Source organism: Xenopus laevis, chromosome 1L (assembly GCF_017654675.1).
Source record: "Xenopus laevis strain J_2021 chromosome 1L, Xenopus_laevis_v10.1, whole genome shotgun sequence".
NCBI classification, from domain to species: Eukaryota; Metazoa; Chordata; class Amphibia; order Anura; family Pipidae; genus Xenopus; species Xenopus laevis.
The window spans coordinates 207,515,113-207,536,061 of NC_054371.1; the positions used below are offsets into that span (position 1 = coordinate 207,515,113).

General features: G+C 40.4%; 1 protein-coding gene across 5 annotated transcripts; it reads left to right on the forward strand.

Moving 5' to 3' along the window:
• Positions 1-5,522: 5,522 nt before the first annotated feature.
• On the forward strand, positions 5,523-19,897 carry XB5913776.L (provisional ortholog of ATP synthase c subunit lysine N-methyltransferase L homeolog). 5 transcript variants are annotated; one of them, XM_018265947.2, is made up of 6 exons: positions 5,523-5,629; positions 7,929-8,121; positions 12,639-12,743; positions 13,577-13,717; positions 16,471-16,521; positions 19,459-19,897. In XM_018265947.2, the coding sequence occupies exons 2-6, from the start codon at positions 7,951-7,953 to the stop codon at positions 19,648-19,650; spliced, it is 660 nt and encodes a 219-aa protein (XP_018121436.1). In that variant the 5' UTR covers positions 5,523-5,629; positions 7,929-7,950; the 3' UTR covers positions 19,651-19,897. The 5 variants fall into 5 exon arrangements, with proteins under 5 accessions (XP_018121436.1, XP_018121456.1, XP_018121461.1 ...); XM_018265954.2 differs by having other exon boundaries at positions 5,543-5,721; XM_018265959.2 differs by lacking the exon at positions 5,523-5,629 and adding an exon at positions 7,137-7,158.
• The last annotated feature ends 1,052 nt before the right edge of the window (positions 19,898-20,949 follow it).

Below are 20,949 nucleotides of genomic sequence, written 5' to 3' on the forward strand. Positions count from 1 at the left end.
TCATTTTAAAAGTAACAGGGAACTGAAAATGAGGAGTGCAAGGGTGGTCTGGCTACAGAAAATGAAATTTGAGCATTAGAATGATCAGTGGGGGTTATCCTAGGCTTGCGGCTACCTTTGCTCATGTGACCCTTTATGTGGCTTTTCTATGCACGTTTGTGACTGCACTGATCACTGATGGATAACAAAGGGTGCACAGCAATAGGCCAGTGTGTTATATGAAAGTCACCCTCCCTGTCTCCTGGCCACACACGTATGCCTCATTCTTTTCTAAATGAATATGTTCTCCTTTATCGCCTGCTTTACACTTCTGCTGCCAAACCACATACTCTTCAGTAGATCTGGTGATTCACTTATTGCCCCAAACACACGACCTGGCTGGACCTCCAACAGAATCCAAAGCCCCATGAGCTGCAGGTTCCAAACTAATTTTCCTAATGAGCAATCCAGCTCTGCATTAGCCAGGAAAAAAAAAAGAGCTAAAATAAGAAGATTCAGCAAAGAGGCAGAGAAATACAATCCAATTCACCCAAAATCGATCTAATAACTGCATTAAGGGAGTGGAGCACATTAACACTAGCTGAGGAAACAACTCCTAGATTTGTAGTAAGCAGAAATTATAATAGAAATTAATTCTAATAACTGCAAGCCATAAATATGCTTTTTACAGCATTGTGTGATTAATTATCTCTGTACATTTATATTAATATTATTATATGTCTGCCCCTACAGCACTGGCAAACACTGGCAGAACTGCAACCCCCTAGCATCTTTCTGCTAATACTGTAGGTGGTGGCGCATTCTCTTCAACAGATGGAATGCAAGCCATTATCCATCTAGCCAAAGTCTACTACACTTGCAGGTGTCACCCACGACACCTTATGAGACTCTCATGAAAACTCATGGATCCAGCAACCAGAAAATGTAAAATGTTGGCATATATATGGAGTTTTGTTTATAATTGGCTGAGATTTCAAAGTAACAACTTCCTTTTAATATATAACATGCCTTACGGAAACAGTAGTATTTCAGCAGTGACATAAAGTTTATTGGATTAACAGAAAATATGCATCATAACAAAATTAGACAGGTGCATAAATCTGGGCACCCCAACAGAGATATTACATCAATACTCCTCCTTTTGCAAGTGTAACAGCCTCTAGACCCTCCTATAGCCTTTAATGAGTGTCTAGATTCTATATGGCAGTATTTTTGACCATTCGTCCATACAAAATCTCTCCAGTTCAGTTATATTTGATGGCTGCAGAGCATGGACAGCCTGCTTCAAATCATCCCATAGATTTTCCATGATATTCAAGTCGGGGGACTGTGACGGCCATTCCAGAATATTGTACTTCTCCCTAAGCACAAAGCCTTTCGAAGTGTGTTTAGGGTCATTGTCTTGTTGAAATATCCAACCCCTGCGTAACTTCAACTTTGTGACTGATGCTTGAACATTATCCTGAAGAATTTGTTGATATTGGGTTAAATTCATCTGACCCTCGACTTTAACAAGGGCCCCAGTCCCTGAACTAGCCACACAGCCCCACAGCATGATGGAACCTCCACCAAATTTGACAGTAGGCAGCAGGTGTTTTTCTTGGAATGCAGTGTTCTTCTTCTGCCATACAAAGCGATTATTGTTATGACCAAAAATTTAAATTTCTGTCTCATCAGTCCAAAGCAGTTTGTTCCAAAATTACTGTGGCTTGTCAAAATGAGCTTTTGCATACAACAAGTGACTCTGTTTGTGGCGTGAGTGCAGAAAGGGCTTCTTTCTCATCACCCTGACATACAGATGTTCTTTGTGCAAATTGCGCTGAATTGTAGAACGATGTACAGATACACCATCTGCAGCAAGATTCTTGCTAGTCATTGGAGGTGATCTTTGGGTTGTCTGTAACAATTCTCACAATACTCTGCATATGCCGCTCCTGTATTTTTATTGGCCTGCCAGACCTGGGTTTTACAGCAACTGTGCCTGTGACCTTCCATTTCCTGATTACATTCCTTACAGTTGAAACTGACAGTTTAAACCTCTGAGATAGCTTTTTGTAGCCTTCCCCTAAACCATGATACTGATCAATATTTGTTTTCAGATCTTTTGAGAGTTGCTTTGAGGATCCCATGCTTTCACTCTTCAGAGGAGAGTCAAACAGAAGCACAACTTGCAATTGGCCACCTTAAATACCTTTTCTCATGATTGGACACACCTGCCTATGAAGTTCAAGGTTTAACGAGCTAATCCAACCAATTTGGTGTTGCCAGTAATCAGTATTGAGCAGTTGCATTCAAATTAGCAGAATTACAAGGGTACCCACATTTTTGCACAGCCAGTTTTTCCCATTTGATTTAATTTCATACAACTGAATACTGCTTCACTAAAAATCTTTGTTCAGAAAGCACCCCAGTACCTGGGAAATGAAAGACAAAATATATAATGGTCTCTGATAGTAAATGGAAATGTGTGGAATAGATTAATGAAAAATTGAAAGTGGGTGGTGCCAGACAGTGAGAATGTGCATGTCAGAATGGTGCGTATATATGAGATACAATATGCAGGATAGAATGTTGAGTAAAGGTATGGGATCACTTATCCAGAAGCCCAAAATCCAAAAAGATACAAATTACCAGAAGGCTATCTTCCATAGAGTTAATTTTAAGAAAACAATTCCAATGTCTTTACTGTGGCATAACTACCAAGTGAACATACAGTGTGAGTGGGCAGAAAGTCTGTGAGCCGACAGCTCTAAGTGGAGGAATCGCACCATGGAGAAACAGCAGGCACTCACAGATCCCATAGACAGGTGTAGTTAAAGAACTGCAGACTTATGATATGAAGCATAGCCTTTACACGTTTTGTGCTCTGGACAATTAATCATAGGCTGGCACACAGCTTTGTCAGGTACCAAGCATTCCGGATTATAGATCCCATACCTGGAATCTAAAGCTGGCCATAGATGCAAAGATAGTATTGTACGAAACGAAGATTCATGTAATTGTTGGACCATGTGTGGATTCTCCTGACATATTCCATGCCAGTCGATGAGACAGGTTAAAAGATTTATATCGGCTACTGATAACATTTCAGCATGTGTTGCCTATCTGACAATATCAATAGGTGGCTGTCACTTCTATCTGTCAGACATAACCTTTGTCACTTAATGGCCTGAGCTTTGTGTGATTTGTTCTCTTTACTATTTTATATTAATCTGAATGATTAGTTGCAGGCAGGGGCGATTCTTGCTATTATGCCGCCTGAGGCGGCCTTCTTTCGCCGCCCCCACCCCTCCCCACGGCACTAACCTTTACAGCGCCGGAGAGAGCAGGGGTGGTCCGCGACGCTTAGTGCAGAGAGCGCAATAGCGCTCTCTGCACTAGAAGAGCCAAATTTCCGGTTTGAAAACCGGAAATTCGGCTCTTAGTTACCAGGAGCGGCATTTTTGCCGCCCCTGGCAACCAGGGGGGCGCTGCCGCCTGAGGCGAGTGTCTCAACTCGCCTCATTGGTGGAGCGCCTCTGGTTGCAGGTCAGAGAATTGGCATGTTTGTTCGTCTGATATAGCCTAATAATCTGCACGTTTATGGCCAGGTTTAGAGAAAGACGGTTTGTAGCCCGCAGGTTACACAAATCACACACAAATTAGCAGGTGACCTGAGATTTTGCATGTTGCAGGTGACCTTACGGTTTCTCACAGAAAGTCAAGCCACTTATTTAACTCCAAAATTGTAGAAAAATCCTCCACGAAATAGATTAAGACTTTTATGAATATGCAGATTATAATTCCAGTTTCTATTTGCTCCATTTTTTAAAAACCTCTCCAAACATTTGATTATCCTAAGGTTGCCACAACATTTAATTATCCTACGGTTGCCATTTGACCGGTAAAAATGATGGTTAATCCCAATGTTATTAATAAGGAAAAAAGCTAAATATATAGGAAGGCTGGTATTTTTTTCCACAAAAGGTGGCAACCCCATACCTCCTAACATTTTGGAAACAAACGTGTGTAGTGCGGCAAAGTTTCTTTTGCCCATGCTCATTTTTGTGGCAAGTTATGAAAGTTTGAACACATTTCTGTGGTTTTTTAAAATTACAGTTTTGCTAATGAAGGTGAATTGCCCTTTAAGATGTAAGTCTAACTTTTCCCAAGGGACCTGTTATCTTATATTGTTACTACTTATTTGCTTATCTCCAAATTGTTACAAAAGTGTCTTATCTGCAGCTGTGGCTATTCTGGGCTCTCTGCCAAAAGCAAATTAAGTTAGAAACAGTGTTTCTTTTTCTGACTGTTTAGTGCAGAGAAAAACGGGACTTTCCAGTACAAACGAGGGACTGAAGGTTGAGCTGTCAAAAGAGTGACTGTCCAGGTCTGGACTGGGAGTCAAAATAGGCCCTGGCATTCCAAGTACACAGAGGCCCAAATAGCCCTCCACCAGCCCACTAAATAGTGACTGTCTATGGGACCTTACAGCAGCCCCTCTGATTGCCAGTCAGGGCCTGGGACTGTCCCTCTAAAAACGGGACAGTTAGGAGGTATGTCCCATAGAAAGCTATGGAAAACTGGGACGCAAGAGTGAAATGAGTAAAGGTGGCCATACATGGATAGATCCGCTCGTTTGGCGATGTCGCCAAACGAGCGGATCTCCCTCCGATATGCCCACCTTGAGGTGGGCAATATCGGGCAGATCCGATCGTGGGCCCTAGGGCCCAACGATCGGATCCTAGCATTCGCAAACGGGCGGTCGGATCGCGGGACCGCATCAACGAACAGATGCGCCCGCGATCCGACGGGATTTTTAATCCCATCCGATCGTGATCTGGCCGACTTTCGGCCAGATCTCGATCGGGGAAGCCCGTCGGGGGCCCCCATACACGGGCCAATAAGCTGCCGACTTGGTCTGTCGGCAGCTTTTATCGGCCCGTGTATGGCCACCTTAAACCAATCCAGGATGTATAGCACACCAGCCCTCATTAGGGTTGCCACCTGACCAGTATTCTACTGGCCTGGCCGGTAAAAACGACGGCTGATCCCAATGTTATTAATAAGGAAAAAAGCTAAATATATAGGAAGGCCGATATTTTTTTTCCAGAAAAGGTGCCAACTCTAGCCCTCATACTGCATGGCTTTACAGAACTCAGTGCAGTCTGCAGCACACACCTGAACTGATTGACCATGGGACAGGTGTATTTTATGAGTGGAAGTGGCAGCCATTACTCAAAATACCAAATATATCAAAACCTTTCTGGCAAATGAAAGCAGACGGTCCCTATCTGCTAATCTAATTTTAAATGGGCGAGGAAGCAAATTGAACCCTAAACTTTTTTTTAAACAAACCATAACGGCGATAAACTAATCCCACCACATAAACCCTCCCCATACACCGCCCAGAGCTCAAAGGTACTGCTCGGCCATAATATTGCGCAACTCTTCTAACAATTACGTTGATTGGCTGTTGGATCTTGGGAAGTATAGTCTCGCTTTGGCTTTGTTACTGCATTTACACAGGTACTAAGAACTACATTTCCCAGCATGCCTCTGATCTGCAAGGGCTTCGCCTTGTGTACGCTAAATCATGGCTCTGACTGCTCAGAAGCGCAGCGGAGGCTGGTGAGGAGGAGAGACAGAGGTGAAGGAATAAAGACAGCTCTCGGGTCGTTGGGGGATTGTTAGAAATACAGGGAAGTTAAAAAACTGTGACTGAGGAGGAGTAATAAAAAGGTGACTTGTCTGTACGGGGCTTAATGGGTGCGGTTTATAGTGTTAGTGTTGGGGGGGAGCAGTATCATTATGCCTCAATAGCTTTCTCCAAGGTCATGTTTAACCCACTTAATGCTGGCAAAGCTGTTTTTAGGATTATTGCCCTATAGTGGCTCCTGTAGGTGTTGGATCATTTTGTTGTATTCTTTAAAGTGGCAGTTCACTGAATTTTAGTAATTCATAGAAAGGCCAATTCTAAGCAACTTTTACAGTTGGTCTAAATTTTTTTTATAGTTTTTAAATTATTTGCCTGCTGACTCTTTCCAGCTTTCGAATGGCTGACCCCATCTAAAAACATTCTCTGTAAGGCTACACATGTATTTTTATTGCTGCTTTTTGTCACTCCTCTTTTTATTGCTGCTTTTTGTCACTCCTCTTTCTGTTCATATTGCAGTTTTCGTATTCAAAACAATGCATGGTTACTAGGATAATTTGGACCCTAGCAACCAGATGGTTGCTGAATTAAAAGCTAAATAACTCAAAAAAACCCAACCCAAATAATAAAAAATGAATACCAATTGTCTCAGAATATCGCTCTCTACGACATACTAAAAACTCAAATGTGAACGATGCTTTTACTGTGATATTTTCAGTACTTGTACAGTATAAACCCTGGATTGCTGGGGAAAGGAGGTAAGTATGTTAGTTGTAGGCAATTATAGATCAACAACAGGTGGAGGTGAATTAGATCAGTCCCTGATTTATGTGTGTGTCTCCCAGTTGTCTAAGGGAGGAACTACATGGTGTTGCTCGAGCTGACACGTCGCCATGCGACGAAACACGTGCGAGGTGTCGGATGTTCTGAAGATAAAGGAAGTGAAGGAGAAATCACAGGTAAGAAAACGCAATGGCGTTTTCATCCAACAGTCGGATAAATGTAGTTCTTACCTGCGATTTCTCCTTCACTTTCTGTATCTTCAGAACATCCAACACGTCGCATTCGCTTCATCGCATGGTGATGTCGGCTCGAGCCGCTCTGTGGAGTTCTTTCCTTAGGGTAAGGGCACACGCTAAGATTCAGGGAGATTTAGTCGCCTGCCAACAAATTGCCTCTTCGGGTGACTAATCTTCCCGAAGAGTGGCTAGAACGTTAATCCCCGGCGGGATGGCATTTGGAGTGATTCATTTTCTGAAGTCGCCCACAGTTTCCTCTTGAGGCAACTTCGGAAAACAAAGTGCTCCAAGTGCCAATCCTGCCGGCAATTTAGATTCTAGCCGACAGGAAAGCTTTTAGGGGATATGTCGCCCAAAGAAGAGGCGATTCGTCGCCAGGCAACTAAATCTCCCTGAATCTAAGCATGTGCCCTTACCCTTACATTGCCCACTCCCCTCATGTGTGTTTATTATGCAGCCCAGCTTGCAGCTATTAACTGAAGGCTGTCAGGGGTGTTGGAATTTGTAAGTAAAAAACATAACTTTCTATTTTCTGGGCCTACACCGTGGAAGCCTAAATTGGTGCCATCCATGTTTCCCTTCTATAACTTGGCCATTTATAGCTGGCTATACACGTATAGATGTTTAGGCAGATTTACAAGCATAGGTGCAATATTGCACAAGTGCAGTAACTAAGAGGCACCGAATCCAGGATTTGGCCTTTTTCAGCAGGATTCGGATTCAGCAGAATCCACATGCATGGCCAAACCAAATCTGAATCCTAATTTGCTCATTAGCATATGCAGGTTAAGGACGGGAAGGGACCATGGGCAATAACCACTTTTTGGACTCCCTAAAGGCAGTTTGAGTGAAGCACCAACTTCTGCCTCTTTCTGCTGCACTTCTTTTTGAGGTGCTGAACTTGCTGCAACATTCTTCTTGCAATAATTTGTGTAATCACTAGGGGGCAGAATTCACATTGGGTCTTGTTCATTAAGTCGTGCTTAATGACAGTGATGCTGTTAACTAATGCAGCACCACTGGCCACAGTTAATAAACTGCTATGCTCACATCTATAGTAGTGTGACATATTTATAAATTGAGCGCTAGCTGAGGGCGGTTGCCCACAGGGAGGCTTTAGACACAAGTACCTTTAATGAATGGCATATTTTTGCACGGCAGTGGAAAACTGCAACTGCATTGAGCACTCATAATGCAGTTTTCAGACTTGCATCTCCGGATGTTTTCCATGCAGAATGATACAAATTAATTATTTTTTCCTCTTTCTTTTGAAGTTTGGAATGATTCCCGTGAGCAATGGAAGACAACATCGATACAATCTTACTCAATAAAACCACAACTTTCCTTTACAATGACAAGCCTAGCAGCTGGCTACCGTCGCTGGTCACTGCCTGTACCGTGAGCACCTATGCGTTTTGGGCGATGTTTGTATTTCCGGGCTTCCGCAAAGTTCCTGTGAAACTCCGGGTATGTCCTGTTCCTTCGCTATTGGTGCAGATGATCCATTCTCATACTGAGATCTGCTTGTATGAAGTTTGGGTTAATGTGTAAAATAGTTATTAATATTACCCTGTAGTGATGTATATTACTCGGCTTATAGGCCACTGCAAGAGATACTGTGTAATTATTTCACAATGTGTACACACACTACTTAATGCAGCTGAACACTGGCTTATGTACATCACATAACGGTTGCCATCTGCTATATACTGTGGTATGTGTATATAAAAACAAGAGTTCATTATTAGTGATGGGCGAATTTATTTGCCAGGTGCGAATTCGTGAGATTCGCCAAACGGCCACAAAAATTTGCGGCAAAAATTAGCCGGCGTCAAAAACGAGACGCCGGCGCCGTTACGCTTTGCCGAAAAATTTGCAAATTTCGTGAAACGGCGCCGGCGTCTCGTTTTTGCGCAAATTCGCGCATCACTATTCATTATGCAGGGGAATTATCTGTGCACTTATAATCTATTTATCTGTGCACTTTTAATCTATTTATCTACCATGCAAGGGCCTGTTTATCTTAAAGGGGTTGTTCACCTTTAATGTACAAATCTTATGAAACCACTAACAATGCTCTCAATGTGTTAGAAAAACCATTTTCCATAACAAAAAGTAAAAATGCCATTGTAAAAGCTAATTTTTATACCTATTAACTCAGCCCTTCTCCTGTCTCTCTGACCAGTTTTCTGAAGTGATGGGAGTGGCCTATTTTGAACCTGACACACCAAGAACTTCCTATATGATGACATCATCATGCCCAGGCTTTGCCCTTACTTGTTTCCTATTGGATGTTGATACTGTCCTCCTCCTAGTAATTTATTGGGTGCTTGTGAACTGTAACCAGTCACATAATTTGAATGAGGTTAACAGATGCAGCATATAAACAAACCTGCTTTGTAACAAACAATCACACAGCCATGCAGACAAATACTGCAGAAAGGGAAGGAGCAACATTGTTCTCCCAATTCTGGCACTCTCCTTCTGCCTAGACTAAAACTGAATGGAGTGCCAAAGGGCTGCAACTTTTTCTGGGAATAAATACTGGCTTTTCTATATTTTTATCTTTCAATACCTTTGGCATTAAGCATAATTGTACAAAATTGCAACAAAACCAGCACTGACTTGCTTAGAAACGTATGTAACTTACACATCTAGCAGGGACAGTAGGGTTGCACCTCACACTTTTAAAACCAAACACATATGAAATCCACAGCCTGCATGGCTAATTATCAACTCATTTAGATGCTGCAGACTGAACTGATTTCTGTGCAGCCATGTATCATGCATCTAAATTAATTGCCATGCAGGCTGTGGATTTCATATGTGTTTGGTTTTAAAAGGGTGAGGTGGCAGCCCTAAGTGACAGGCAGAGCAGTGTCGAGGGCAGGTAGTTTTTTTGAACAGTTTGTGCGCTCTTCCGGGGGGGGGGGGTAATTTATCTAGGAAAACGATACCTTTTTTAAGTGTTTAAGTGTTCCACTTCTGGAACAAGATTTAGAGCTCTAAATACCAAAAAATGTAAAAGTTATATTTTTCATGCTATAGGGATCTATACCAGAAAAATATTTTGCTTTTTGCACAAAAATTCAACTCATTTTTAAAGCCTCAAGCTCATACAAATAGTCCCGGAAGTCACATCAGCTGCTGAATAATGATTTTTTATGAGGTAAATACACAAAAAAATACATGGACCCCCCCCCAAAATAATATATTTCTGGAAAGTACAAGTGTCATCTCCCATAGTATCCATTATAATCCAATAATTCACATTTTTAAAAATTATTTCTTTTTTCTCTGTAATAATAAAACAGTCGCTTGTACTTGATGCCAACTAAGATATAATTAATCCTTATTGGAAGCAGAACCAGCCTATTGAGTTTATTTAATGTTTATATGATTTTCTAGTAGACTTAAGGTATGAAGATCCAAATTATGGAAAGATCCATTATCTGGAAAACTCCAGGTCCCAAGCACCTCAGCCCCCACCCCATCTGCACAGTTGAAGTGTCTGCAGCACACAGCCCACACTCCCCCTCCCTCTCACAAACTTGTAAAAGTTTCTCTTCAGTACCTGAATGCTGCTCAATTCCCCAGCACAGGAAGCAGTGGCAGATTGACAGCAGACATAGCCAATAGGAGTTAAGTTAGCTGCCAGTACAATGTGTGATGTCATATAAGGAAGTGGAAGTGAACACTGTAGTTTTTTTGGGGGTCAGTGACCCCCTCTCAGCACAGGGTCTGTGTGGAACTGAAGGATTAGTACAGGGACACTTCTGGGGTGAATATCTCTTAAACTGTACTTTTTCTGTTAACTATTTCTATGGAAAAGTTTGTTCTATTCATGTGAACTGATAGATTTGTCAATTTGTTACAAAGGTGAACAACCCCTTTAAGACACAACAGAAACCACAGATTTTCATGAGCAAAACAATTGGCAAAAAATATGTGCAGAACAAGCCTTACTCATTGCAATAATGTTGAATCCTAATAAAACACGTACAGGGTTATGTAATAAAAGGCACTAATTTTGACCAGGGACAGTAACTCATACCAACCAATTAAAGAGATACTGACACCTGAAATTAAACTTTTTTTTACATCTATTATAATATTGGCTTTGCAAGCTACTTCTAACTTTGCCATAAAGTATTTGCATGATGCTTTTACATTACCTGTCTGATCCCCCATGTTCCTGTATGAGGAGGCTGCCATATTTGTGCAGCAGGAGTCCGTTAGCATTAGAAACTGTAACTGACAGGCTGAGATGGGACAGACAGGTTGGCAAAGTCAGAGTGTCGGAGAGTCAGGCTTAGGAACTTCAACTAACAATTATATACAAAAAGAAACCTCTCAGCAACAAATGATCAACATGACCTATAGGTAACATTTAATGTACATTCATATGCTAAAATTCATTTTTTAGTGTCAGTATCACTTTAAGTACGTTAAAAGCAAATATCTATATTTTCTATATTTTACTGTTTCTGGGCAAAACGTAGTGCCTTTTTACATGGGGTTATATTTTAATATAGTTTCTGCCTCTATTTACTTTTTGAGAGGCTCACACAATTTTGATTGCAGCCAAATGCCTCCATGTCTTTTCTTGTCCTGGAGAAGTCCTTCAAACTGCTTTTGCCACAGAGAATGCTATCATGCAGTTTGCATTGGTTTCAGGCACTTCTCCCACTTGCTTCAGCCTTAGCTCATAATAAGGTTTTATCTAAGTGAAAACATACGTACTGAGTATTCCCCATTCCTGCCCAATAAGGGCCCGTGCCCCTTGTGCATTAGCAATCAATATGTGGGGAGGTGTAAACAAGCAATTGCGGTTCATCTGCAGGGGGCAGCAGATCAGGTTGTTATGGCCTCAACCATGACCATGGTTTTTTCTTGCAGATCTTTCCATGGGCTTCCAACAGAGAATATGAGAGCTATTAGACATTCTCTTTAAATCATTCCTTTCAAGGAGCTCCACAGTGAAGGCTGTGTGTTGCCATTGGTTGTCAGCCCTACATTTTGGGAACCATTGCCCTAAATAAACTGGGTGTGCGCCTATACATTAGGGATGCACCGAATCCACTGGATTCGGTGCATCCCTACTATACATACATATATATATATATATTGGTGGGTATTGAACTCCCACATATTTAGGTGGATGCATTCGGTATACCAAGTATTAATGTAATCCCACTCTTCTTTACTGTTCTTTCTATTTATGTAATATTTGCTGTTCTCTTCTGAATTGTAAATGCTTTTCTCTCCTATATTCCCCCTCACCACCTGCCTATAACCTTGTTTTTCTCGTCACGCAAGTTTTTCTTTTTACCATCCTTTATTTTCATTATTTTCCTGTCCCCTAATCCTATCTATCCCCAATTCATCCTTTTCCCCCCTTCTTTTTTCCTCCCTTCTATCCTCTCTTCCTGTCCTCCATTACCTGAATAATCTGTTTTGTCTGCAGCCAGATTGTCTGGAGTCCTAATTTAGTGAACTGATTATGTGCTCAGCTCAGAGGCAGGAATCATGGTTTAGTGTGAATAGTTGCCCTTGCTTTGCTGAGCCAATGCCAGAGGCACAAGAATAAGGACTGGCCTCTGATCGCCCAATATCCAGAAGAACACAAGAAGGCAGATTTGTCAGGTCTGTGTTCAGGTAAAAAGCATTTATCATTCTAAGCAAACTATCAGAACAACCAAGTGGTACCTTAATGAAGTCCAGGGTTGTGTACAAATATTTTCTATCTATATATATATATATATATATATATCTATATATATATATCTATATCTATATCTATATCTATATCTATATCTATATCTATATCTATATCTATATCTATATCTATATCTATATCTATATCTATATCTATATCTATATCTATATCTATATCTATATCTATATCTATATCTATATCTATATCTATATCTATATATACATACACATACAGTATCCACATTTTATCCATTTATTTAACACAGGTGCCATTTTTGCCATCAAGTAAATGTCAAACCACCAATGTGTTAAAGCTTTTAAAAGGAAGAGAAGGAAAGTTTGTTGACCTTGGTTCTGGAGATGGGAGATTGGTAAGACTTACAACAGATGTGACAAAATACTGATGTTTTATTCTGATGATAATGACCAGTTGAATTAAGATGGCTTCACCAGTGGCATTAATCTAGAGGAAACAATATACACAAACCCTCATTTTTTTTTTAAATTAAAACTAGGAGTGAATGGCCCCTCCTATGCTCTCCATCCAGTCTGTGGGATAATCGCTGGGAGAGTGTAAGAGATCAACCATTGTATGGCCATCTTAAGGCATGTGACTCTCTTGTGCCTCCTGTCATTTTTATGAATGAAGCTGCCTGTCACCACTCATGAGTTTTAGTTAAAAAAGCAATTAGGTGTCCATCATGCAGTGAGAGGTGGTTTCCATTCATATGTGTGACAGGAGGCACAAACAGTAGGGTGGGTGGTATTAAAGGTTTATCTGCCAGCTGAAATACCCTGATTGAGAATCACCAGGTGTGACAGAAGCCCAAGGGCACATGAAGTTTGTGGAACGTTTCTCTGCCTGTGGAGAGAAGCAAATCAGCTCAAATTAGCGACTTACTCTATGTGAACCGAAAAGTACAGCTTCTTCCTGCATGCGCCTACGAAGCGCCGGGATTGGCCTGAAAATGCCAGCTTTTGCGTTTCTCAGGCTTTAGTTTGAGTAGCTGCATGCATCTGATTTGAGATGATTCGCTTCTCTCCAGCTCATTAAAATCCACAGACAGAGAGAAGCATGCACATGATTTTTGTGCCCTTGCTCTAAATGTTCAGCAGCCACAATAACATCACAAAATGTCTTTCCACATTTCTTATTATTTCCATGCCACTTTCCTGTGTTGACCTTCATTCTTCTTAACTACAGGTGTTTACTGCAGTGTCCCTGGGCCTTCAATGCACTGGGTATGAATTAAATCCTGTATTGCTAAACTGGGCGAAAACGCTGGCACGGTGGCGGGGCCTTTCTCCCACTCAAGCAACATTTCTGAAGCAGAACTTCTGGGAGGTGATGTGTTACATTCTTTAATTATAACATTCTAATGTTCTCATGTATTTTACATATAGCTAACTGGGCTTATGCTAAACAAACATGAGTCTGCCTTCACTGTCTTTTAGAGGACATCAATATAAACTGCAGTAAGTAGTTCTGACAAACAGCGTGCAAGGACACAGAGAGGCACATTTATTAAAGTTCGAATTTCAAATTCATTTTTTTTTTTAAACTCTTATTAAAGGGATCCTGTCATCGGAAAACATGTTTTCAAAACGCATCAGTTAATAGTGCTACTCCAGCAGAATTCTGCACTGAAATCCATTTCTCAAAAGAGCAAACAGATTTTTTTTATATTCAATTTTGAAATCTGACATAGGGCTAGACATTTTGTCAATTTCCCAGCTGCCCCTGGTCATGTGACTTGTGCCTGCACTTTAGGAGAGAAATGTTTTCTGGCAGGCTGCTGTTTTTCCTTCTCCATGTAACTGAATGTGTCTCAGTGGGACATGGGTTTTTACTATTGAGTGTTGTTCTTAGATCTACCAGGCAGCTGTTATCTTGTGTTAGGGAGCTGCTATCTGGTTACCTTCCCATTGTTCTTTTGTTAGGCTGCTGGGGGAAAAAAGGGAGGGGGTGATATCACTCCAACTTGCAGTATGGCAGTAAAGAGTGATTGAAGTTTATCAGAGCACAAGTCACATGATTCAGGGCAGGTGAAATAGCCCCATGTCAGAATTCAAAATTGAATATAAAAAATCTGTTTGCTCTTTTGAGAAATGGATTTCAGTGCAGAATTTTGCTGCAGCAGCACTATTAACTGATTCATTTTGAAAAAAAAAAAATTTCCCATGAAAGTATCCCTTTAAATTTGAATATACTCAAAATTCGATTGGGGAGTTATTTATTAAAAAAAATCGATTATCTAAAACTTGCACGCATTTTACTGATTCAAATTGAATTCCGCTAAATTAGATTTGAGTTTTTGGTCCAAAAAAAACTCGAATGACAGTAAGGCTAGTAATATGTCCAATAGTGACGTTCGGGTCGGGTTTTTCCTGCACCCACCCTCTCTCCACCCGCCTACCGGCTTCCTTATGTAGACCTGTGCCAACCCGCCCTGCTGATGACATCACAAAAGGGACGGGGGGGCAGGTGCAGAGTCTATAAAAGAAGCAGTCAGAATCAGTGCAAGGTCACGGGCGGGGAGAGCAGGAGAAGGGCTCAACCCGGACCCGCATGCCACCCACGAAAAAGGGTCCGAGGTCTGCCCAAACCCGCCCGACCTGTGGGTAAACCCGCAGGTCCCATGGGTATCGGGCTGGCCCGCACATCACTAATGTCCAAATTGGTCCATGGACCTCTCCTTTTGACTTATACATAAACTTGCCAGGTTTTAGGTGGCGAATAGTCAAATTTGAGTCTGACCAGAGTGTGATAAGTATCGAAATTCTAAACAAAACTAAAATCAAGTTTGCATAATTCACAATTTGAATTTAAGATTTTTGACCATAAAAAAATTAGAAAATTTTAAATTTGACCCTCAATAAATCTGCCCCTTATATTTGAGCTGTATGGCCCTGTGACTTTTTATATTCAGCCTCTTTATCATTTTGTCTACACATTGGAGAAAAACATCACCGGTGATGTTGCCCATAGCCACCGTCCAGCAAGTAGTTTTCAACTTTCATCTACAATTTAGAAAACAAAAGCAAAGATCTGATTGGTTGCTGTATTTTCGGTTAGGTTAGATCACTGAAACTGATGCTTTTTAGCAGGTTTATTGCAGGGGGGTTATTTTTGCCAGATGAAGGTGGGATAATTTAAGGATATACATATACATATATATATATAGAGAGATATAGAGAGATATAGAGAGATATATATATATATATATACACACACCCATATACACACACACCCATATACACACACACATGTTCGTATAACTGCATATTCAAGAAAAAATGCCTGGGTGCAAATCACATTACGTTTAAGAGGTTGTTCACCTTTCAACTTTTTGTATGATGTAGAGATTGATATTCTAAGACAATTTGCATTTGGCTTTCATTTTTTTATTTGGGCTTTTTGAGTTATTTAGCTTTTTATTCAGCAGCTCTCCAGTTTACAATTTCAGCAATCCGGTTGCTAGGATCCAAATTACCCTAGCAAACATGCTTTGATTTAAATAAGAGACTTGACTTTGAATAGGAGAGGACCCGAATAGAAAGATGAGAAATAGTAGCAATAACAGTAGCAATAACAAATCGAGCATTTGTTTTTTTCTTTTAGATGGGGTCAGTGACCCCCATTTGGAAGCTGGAAGAGTCAGAAGAAAGAGGAAAATAATTCAAACCCTATAAAAACTAAAGGCCAATTGAAAAGTTGCTTTGAATTAGCAATTCCATGACATACTAAAAGTTAAAGGTGAAAATAGAAGCCTACCATACATAAATGGTTCATAAATAAATATTTATTTTGTTTATTTGTTGTATGGGTTATATTTAAGGTTTATATATATATATATATATATATATATATATATATATATATATATATATATATATATATATATATATATATATATATATATATATATATATATATATATATATATATATATATATATATATATATATATATATATATATATATATATATATATATATATATATATATATATATATATATATATATATATATATATATATATATACATACTGCATTTAATCCTAAAATGCATTAAAACTGCGGCATTTACTCTTTAGGTGGATCTTTCCCAGTACAATAATGTGACGGTTTTTCTGGCTCCTTGTGTGGTAAGTGCCTTTTCTAAAGTTATAACAGCACTTAAATGTAGGGAACATGGGGCCAGACTGATATCCACTGAAGCATCTGTCCGATAATAACAATTTCCCACTCTGAGCCTTAAAGGGGTGCTTCACCTTTACGTTCACTTTTAGTATGTTATAGAATGGCCAATTCGAAGAAACTTTTTAATTGGTCTTCATTATTTATTTCATTTAATTATTATTTCATTATTTTAGTTTTTTTTTACTTATTTGCCTTCTTCTGACTCTTTCCAGCTTTCAAATAGGGGTCACTGAGCCCATATAAAAACAAATGCTCTGTAAGGCTTCAAATGTATTGATGTTTTTACTTTTTATTACTCATCTTTCTATTCAGGCCTATTCATATTCCATTGTCCAGTAACTGCAACACTCTTGATAATTATGTTGATTATTCCATGTTATAATTTTATTGGCTCATTAGCTCATGTAGACAAAAAATGGCAACGTTTCGGGCCTCACAGGGCCCTTTATCAAGCCTCTCCTATTCATATTCCAGTCTCTTATTCAAATCAATACATGGTTGCTAAGGTAATTTGGACCCTACCAACCCAATTGCTGAAATTACAAACTGGAGAGCTGTTAAACAAAAAGCTAAATACAGTGACAAAATACAGATAATAAAAAATGTTTAAAAACTTAAAATTCTCAGAATATCTCTACATCATACTAAACTTAATTTATAGGTGAAAAAGCCCTTTAAGCTGACCAAATACACTAAGATTGGCTTGTTTGGAGGCTAAATGAGCAGATTTTGACATGATGAAAAACCCAAGTACCCAAAGGAAACCCACACAAGCACAGGGAGAACTCTATTTCCTGGCTGGAATAGAACCCCTTGCTAATGATTAGATTTCTGTTATCCAGAACGCTCAGGAACTGGGGTTTTCCTGATAAAGGGGTCTTTCCATAATTTGGATATTCATACCTTTAAGTCTATTGAAGAATAATTTAAAGATTAATTAAACCCAATAGGATTATTTTGCCTCCAATAAGGATTAATTATATCTTAGTTGGGATCAAGTATAAGGTACTGTTTTATTATTACAGAGAAAAAGGAAATAATTTTATAATTATAATGGATTCTATGGGAGACGGCCTTTCCATTATTTTTTGGTTTCCCATACCTGTGCAGGTATGGGACCTGTTATCCAGAACGCTCGGGACCTGGGGTTTTCCGGATAATGGATCTTTCCATAATTTGGATCTTCATCCCTTACGTCTACTACAAAATCATGTAAACATTAAATAAACCCAATAGGCTGGTTTTGCTTCCAATAAGGATTCATTTTATCTTAGTTGGGATCAAGTACAAGCTACTGTTTTATTATTACAGAAAAAAAGGAAATCATTTTTGAAAATTTGGATTATTTGGATAAAATGGAGTCTATGGGAGATGGCCTTTCTGGAATTCTGAGCTTTCTGGATAATGGGTTTCCGGATAACAGATCCTATACCTGTACTAGTAATAACTAGTAATATGTTGGGTTCAGAGTAGATCAGCAGTGTAAAAATGGGGGTTGCAGTACAAAATAATTGCCCATCACTCATGACCGCATCAGAAATCACAGGGCCCCATACGACAAAATTTCATGGGCCCCCTGGGCTGCACCCACCGCAAGCCCCACCTACAGTTCTTCCCTCCCCACCCCACAAGTCCGCCCCCCACCACACAGAAAAAAAATATTGGTGGCTAGGGTTCCCACATCTTAATAAAAAATAAAAAGATATTGGTGGCTAGGACCCCACATGAGAAAAAAAAATTGGTGGCCAGCCCCCCACATTATGAGAAAATTGGTGGCCCGGGTCCCTTAAACGTCCATGCCTTCCCGAAGTCAGCAGCTCTCAGAAAGTTGGGGGGCCCGGCTTATCAAGTAAGTGTGGCGTGGCCGGGCCCCCCTTACCCTTGGGGCCCCCTACAACTGTCCCCCCCCCGATGGCTGCCCTGCCATCACTGATGCACAGTTGCTTTCAGGTAATTTGCCTTTAAACAAAAAATGGACTAGCGGCATAACTAGTTATTACTCTCCAGGTAAAAACTGTTCACTCGAGACCCCCCTAAGATGTATGCTTCACGGCCCCCAGCAGTCTCTGTTGTTAAACCCCTGTGCTTTTACAATTTCATATTTCTCACCTGTGTATTCAAATAAGTACTTTTTTGCTTGGGGGTGAAAAAGGTGTGTATTTACTTACGTGACACCCTGGGCCGGTCCTCCTATCAGCAGAAAACTGCACTGGACCAAGGAGTGATCCTCTTCCTGCGATCATCGCTCTGTGGTGCTTGTTGGCAGAATCCTGGGCCCTGGGTGTCAGGTAATTAAATACAATTACTTGGCGGGGTGCCTAACTTTTGGCAGGCCCAAGTGTAAATTACTTTCCGTCTCCTTTAAGCTTGCTAACTGTACAACTGTGCTGTACAAGTGAATGTACATGAGAGATGAAATCATGATTCTGTTCATCTGTTTACTCATTTGTGCAGCCTTAATGTATCATTTGCATGTAGTAAATGTGCAATTTTGCAAACTCAACTGTTCCATTGATTAAGAAACAATGATCTATTTGTAGCCATTCTGCTTTCCTCTCCTTATATGCCAAATGCTGTTTCCTTCCCAGAGCTGGGTTATACTGGGCCGGCGGGCCACTGGGAAAATCCCGGTGGACCCCATCCTTCATGGGCCCTGCTGGCTCAAACCTGATCCCTACCTGTAGGTATTGCAGAGCAGTAAGGGGCTGTTGGGGGGAGTGAGCAGTAAGGGGCTGGCCTGGAGAGCCAGTGGGCGTCAGAATCCCCTGAGGGGGTGTGGGGGCCCCTGGAGCAGCAGCCCTAATGTTTCTCAGACACCCAATTTGATGCTGTAGCCAGGGAATGTAATGACTGTTCTCATAATCTTTTTTTATCCTCTAAAGATGGAAACTCTGGAGAAAAAGCTATTGGCAGAGCTGTCCGAAGGCGCCCGGGTGATTGTGTGTCGTTTTCCTTTTCCTCACTGGCCCCCCACCTGCACAGAGGGTGTCGGCTTGAACCAGGTGTGGGCGTATGATGTGATGCACCTCAACGGGAGTTTGCTGCATTACAGGAAACTGCAGCCATGCACATAATCACTGCATTTTATAAATTGATCACCATGAGCACTTTACTGTAATCAAAAATGTGATTCACCAGGAAACCAATGGACATACAGGCTATTCAGATTCAATGAAACAAGTGCATATGGGGGGTAAGGCCTGATACAGTCAGTATTTGCTCCCTGTTCCGCTCTTTAAATGTAATTCTTTGCAACTGCTCACTAACTGCCATCTCTATCTTTTGCCTGTATTCAAAAATAAACTATCACTGTGAGGCAAATGGTAAGTTCTTTCTTGCAGTTTTCTTGACTTTATTTGGCTTAATTTAATTGATTTAACATCAGCAAAGTTTATTGAACGCCTCTCCTCATGTCTCTTGCCAGGGCTGCTCTTAAAGAAGAAGGAAATCTTAAAACCAAGTTAATCTTAAAACCAAGTTAGTTTTATCAGAAAGGTTCACCTAAATACTCCAGTAAACCCTCAAAGTAATGCTGCTCTGAGTCCTCTGTCAAAAGAAACACAGCATTTCTTTCCTTCTATTATGTACTCATGGGCTTCTTTATCAGACTTCCTGCCTTCAGCTTAAACCTCCTTGCCCCAGGCATGAGCATGCTCAGTTTGCTCCTCTTCCCCCTCTCCATCTCTGCTGTAATCTAAGCCCAAGTGAGCAGGGAGAGACTCAGGCAGGAAGTGATGTCACACCAAGCTAATATGGCAGCTGCTATCCTAAACAAACAGAGAGCTTCTAGAGCTTTTTACTCAGGTATGGTAAAACATTCTGCAGAATAAATATAGCATTCTAGCTAGCTAATCTATTGGCAATAAAATGCCTCTGTGGCTTTCCTTTTCCTTTAAACACGTTCCTGGTTGATTATTGTTGGAGATGGAGAGTTTCAGTCACTGTGTCATTTTTTTCTATGTTTTTTTATTATGTATATTTCTCCAATTTTAGATTAAATATTATTGTGCTGTTCTTACAGCAGGTTTTTCTCCCACATGTGAAAACCCAAAGCCTATATTCTTAATTCACACTGCTTTGACCACACTTTGCAGTAAAGTCATCCATCCCCAAATTCCTCTACAGTTTGCATGTGAAGTTGCATTTCTGACCACTTTTGCAATTTACATTTTATTTCTTTACATTTTCTGGTATTATCAGTCAAACACTGCCAGTACCACAAACAAGCAATACAAGTGCCCCTTGCTGTTCTCGCTAGACATTTACTGTTGATGAACAAATGCCAGACAACAGAAGCAATGGGCCAGATTCCCAAATCCTTTGTGAAAGATTTGGCCAAATACGGAGCTGGAAAAACTTTTAGGAAGCAGGCA

Bases quoted from the DNA above. Each gene is read 5' to 3' on its own strand.
- XB5913776.L (XM_018265947.2), top strand. From the start codon at position 7,951: ATGGAAGACAACATCGATACAATCTTACTCAATAAAACCACAACTTTC. The intron at 8,122-12,638 runs GTATGTCCTGTT...TATTTAACACAG, and splicing joins AAGTTCCTGTGAAACTCCGG to GTGCCATTTTTGCCATCAAG. The intron at 12,744-13,576 runs GTAAGACTTACA...TCTTAACTACAG, and splicing joins GTTCTGGAGATGGGAGATTG to GTGTTTACTGCAGTGTCCCT.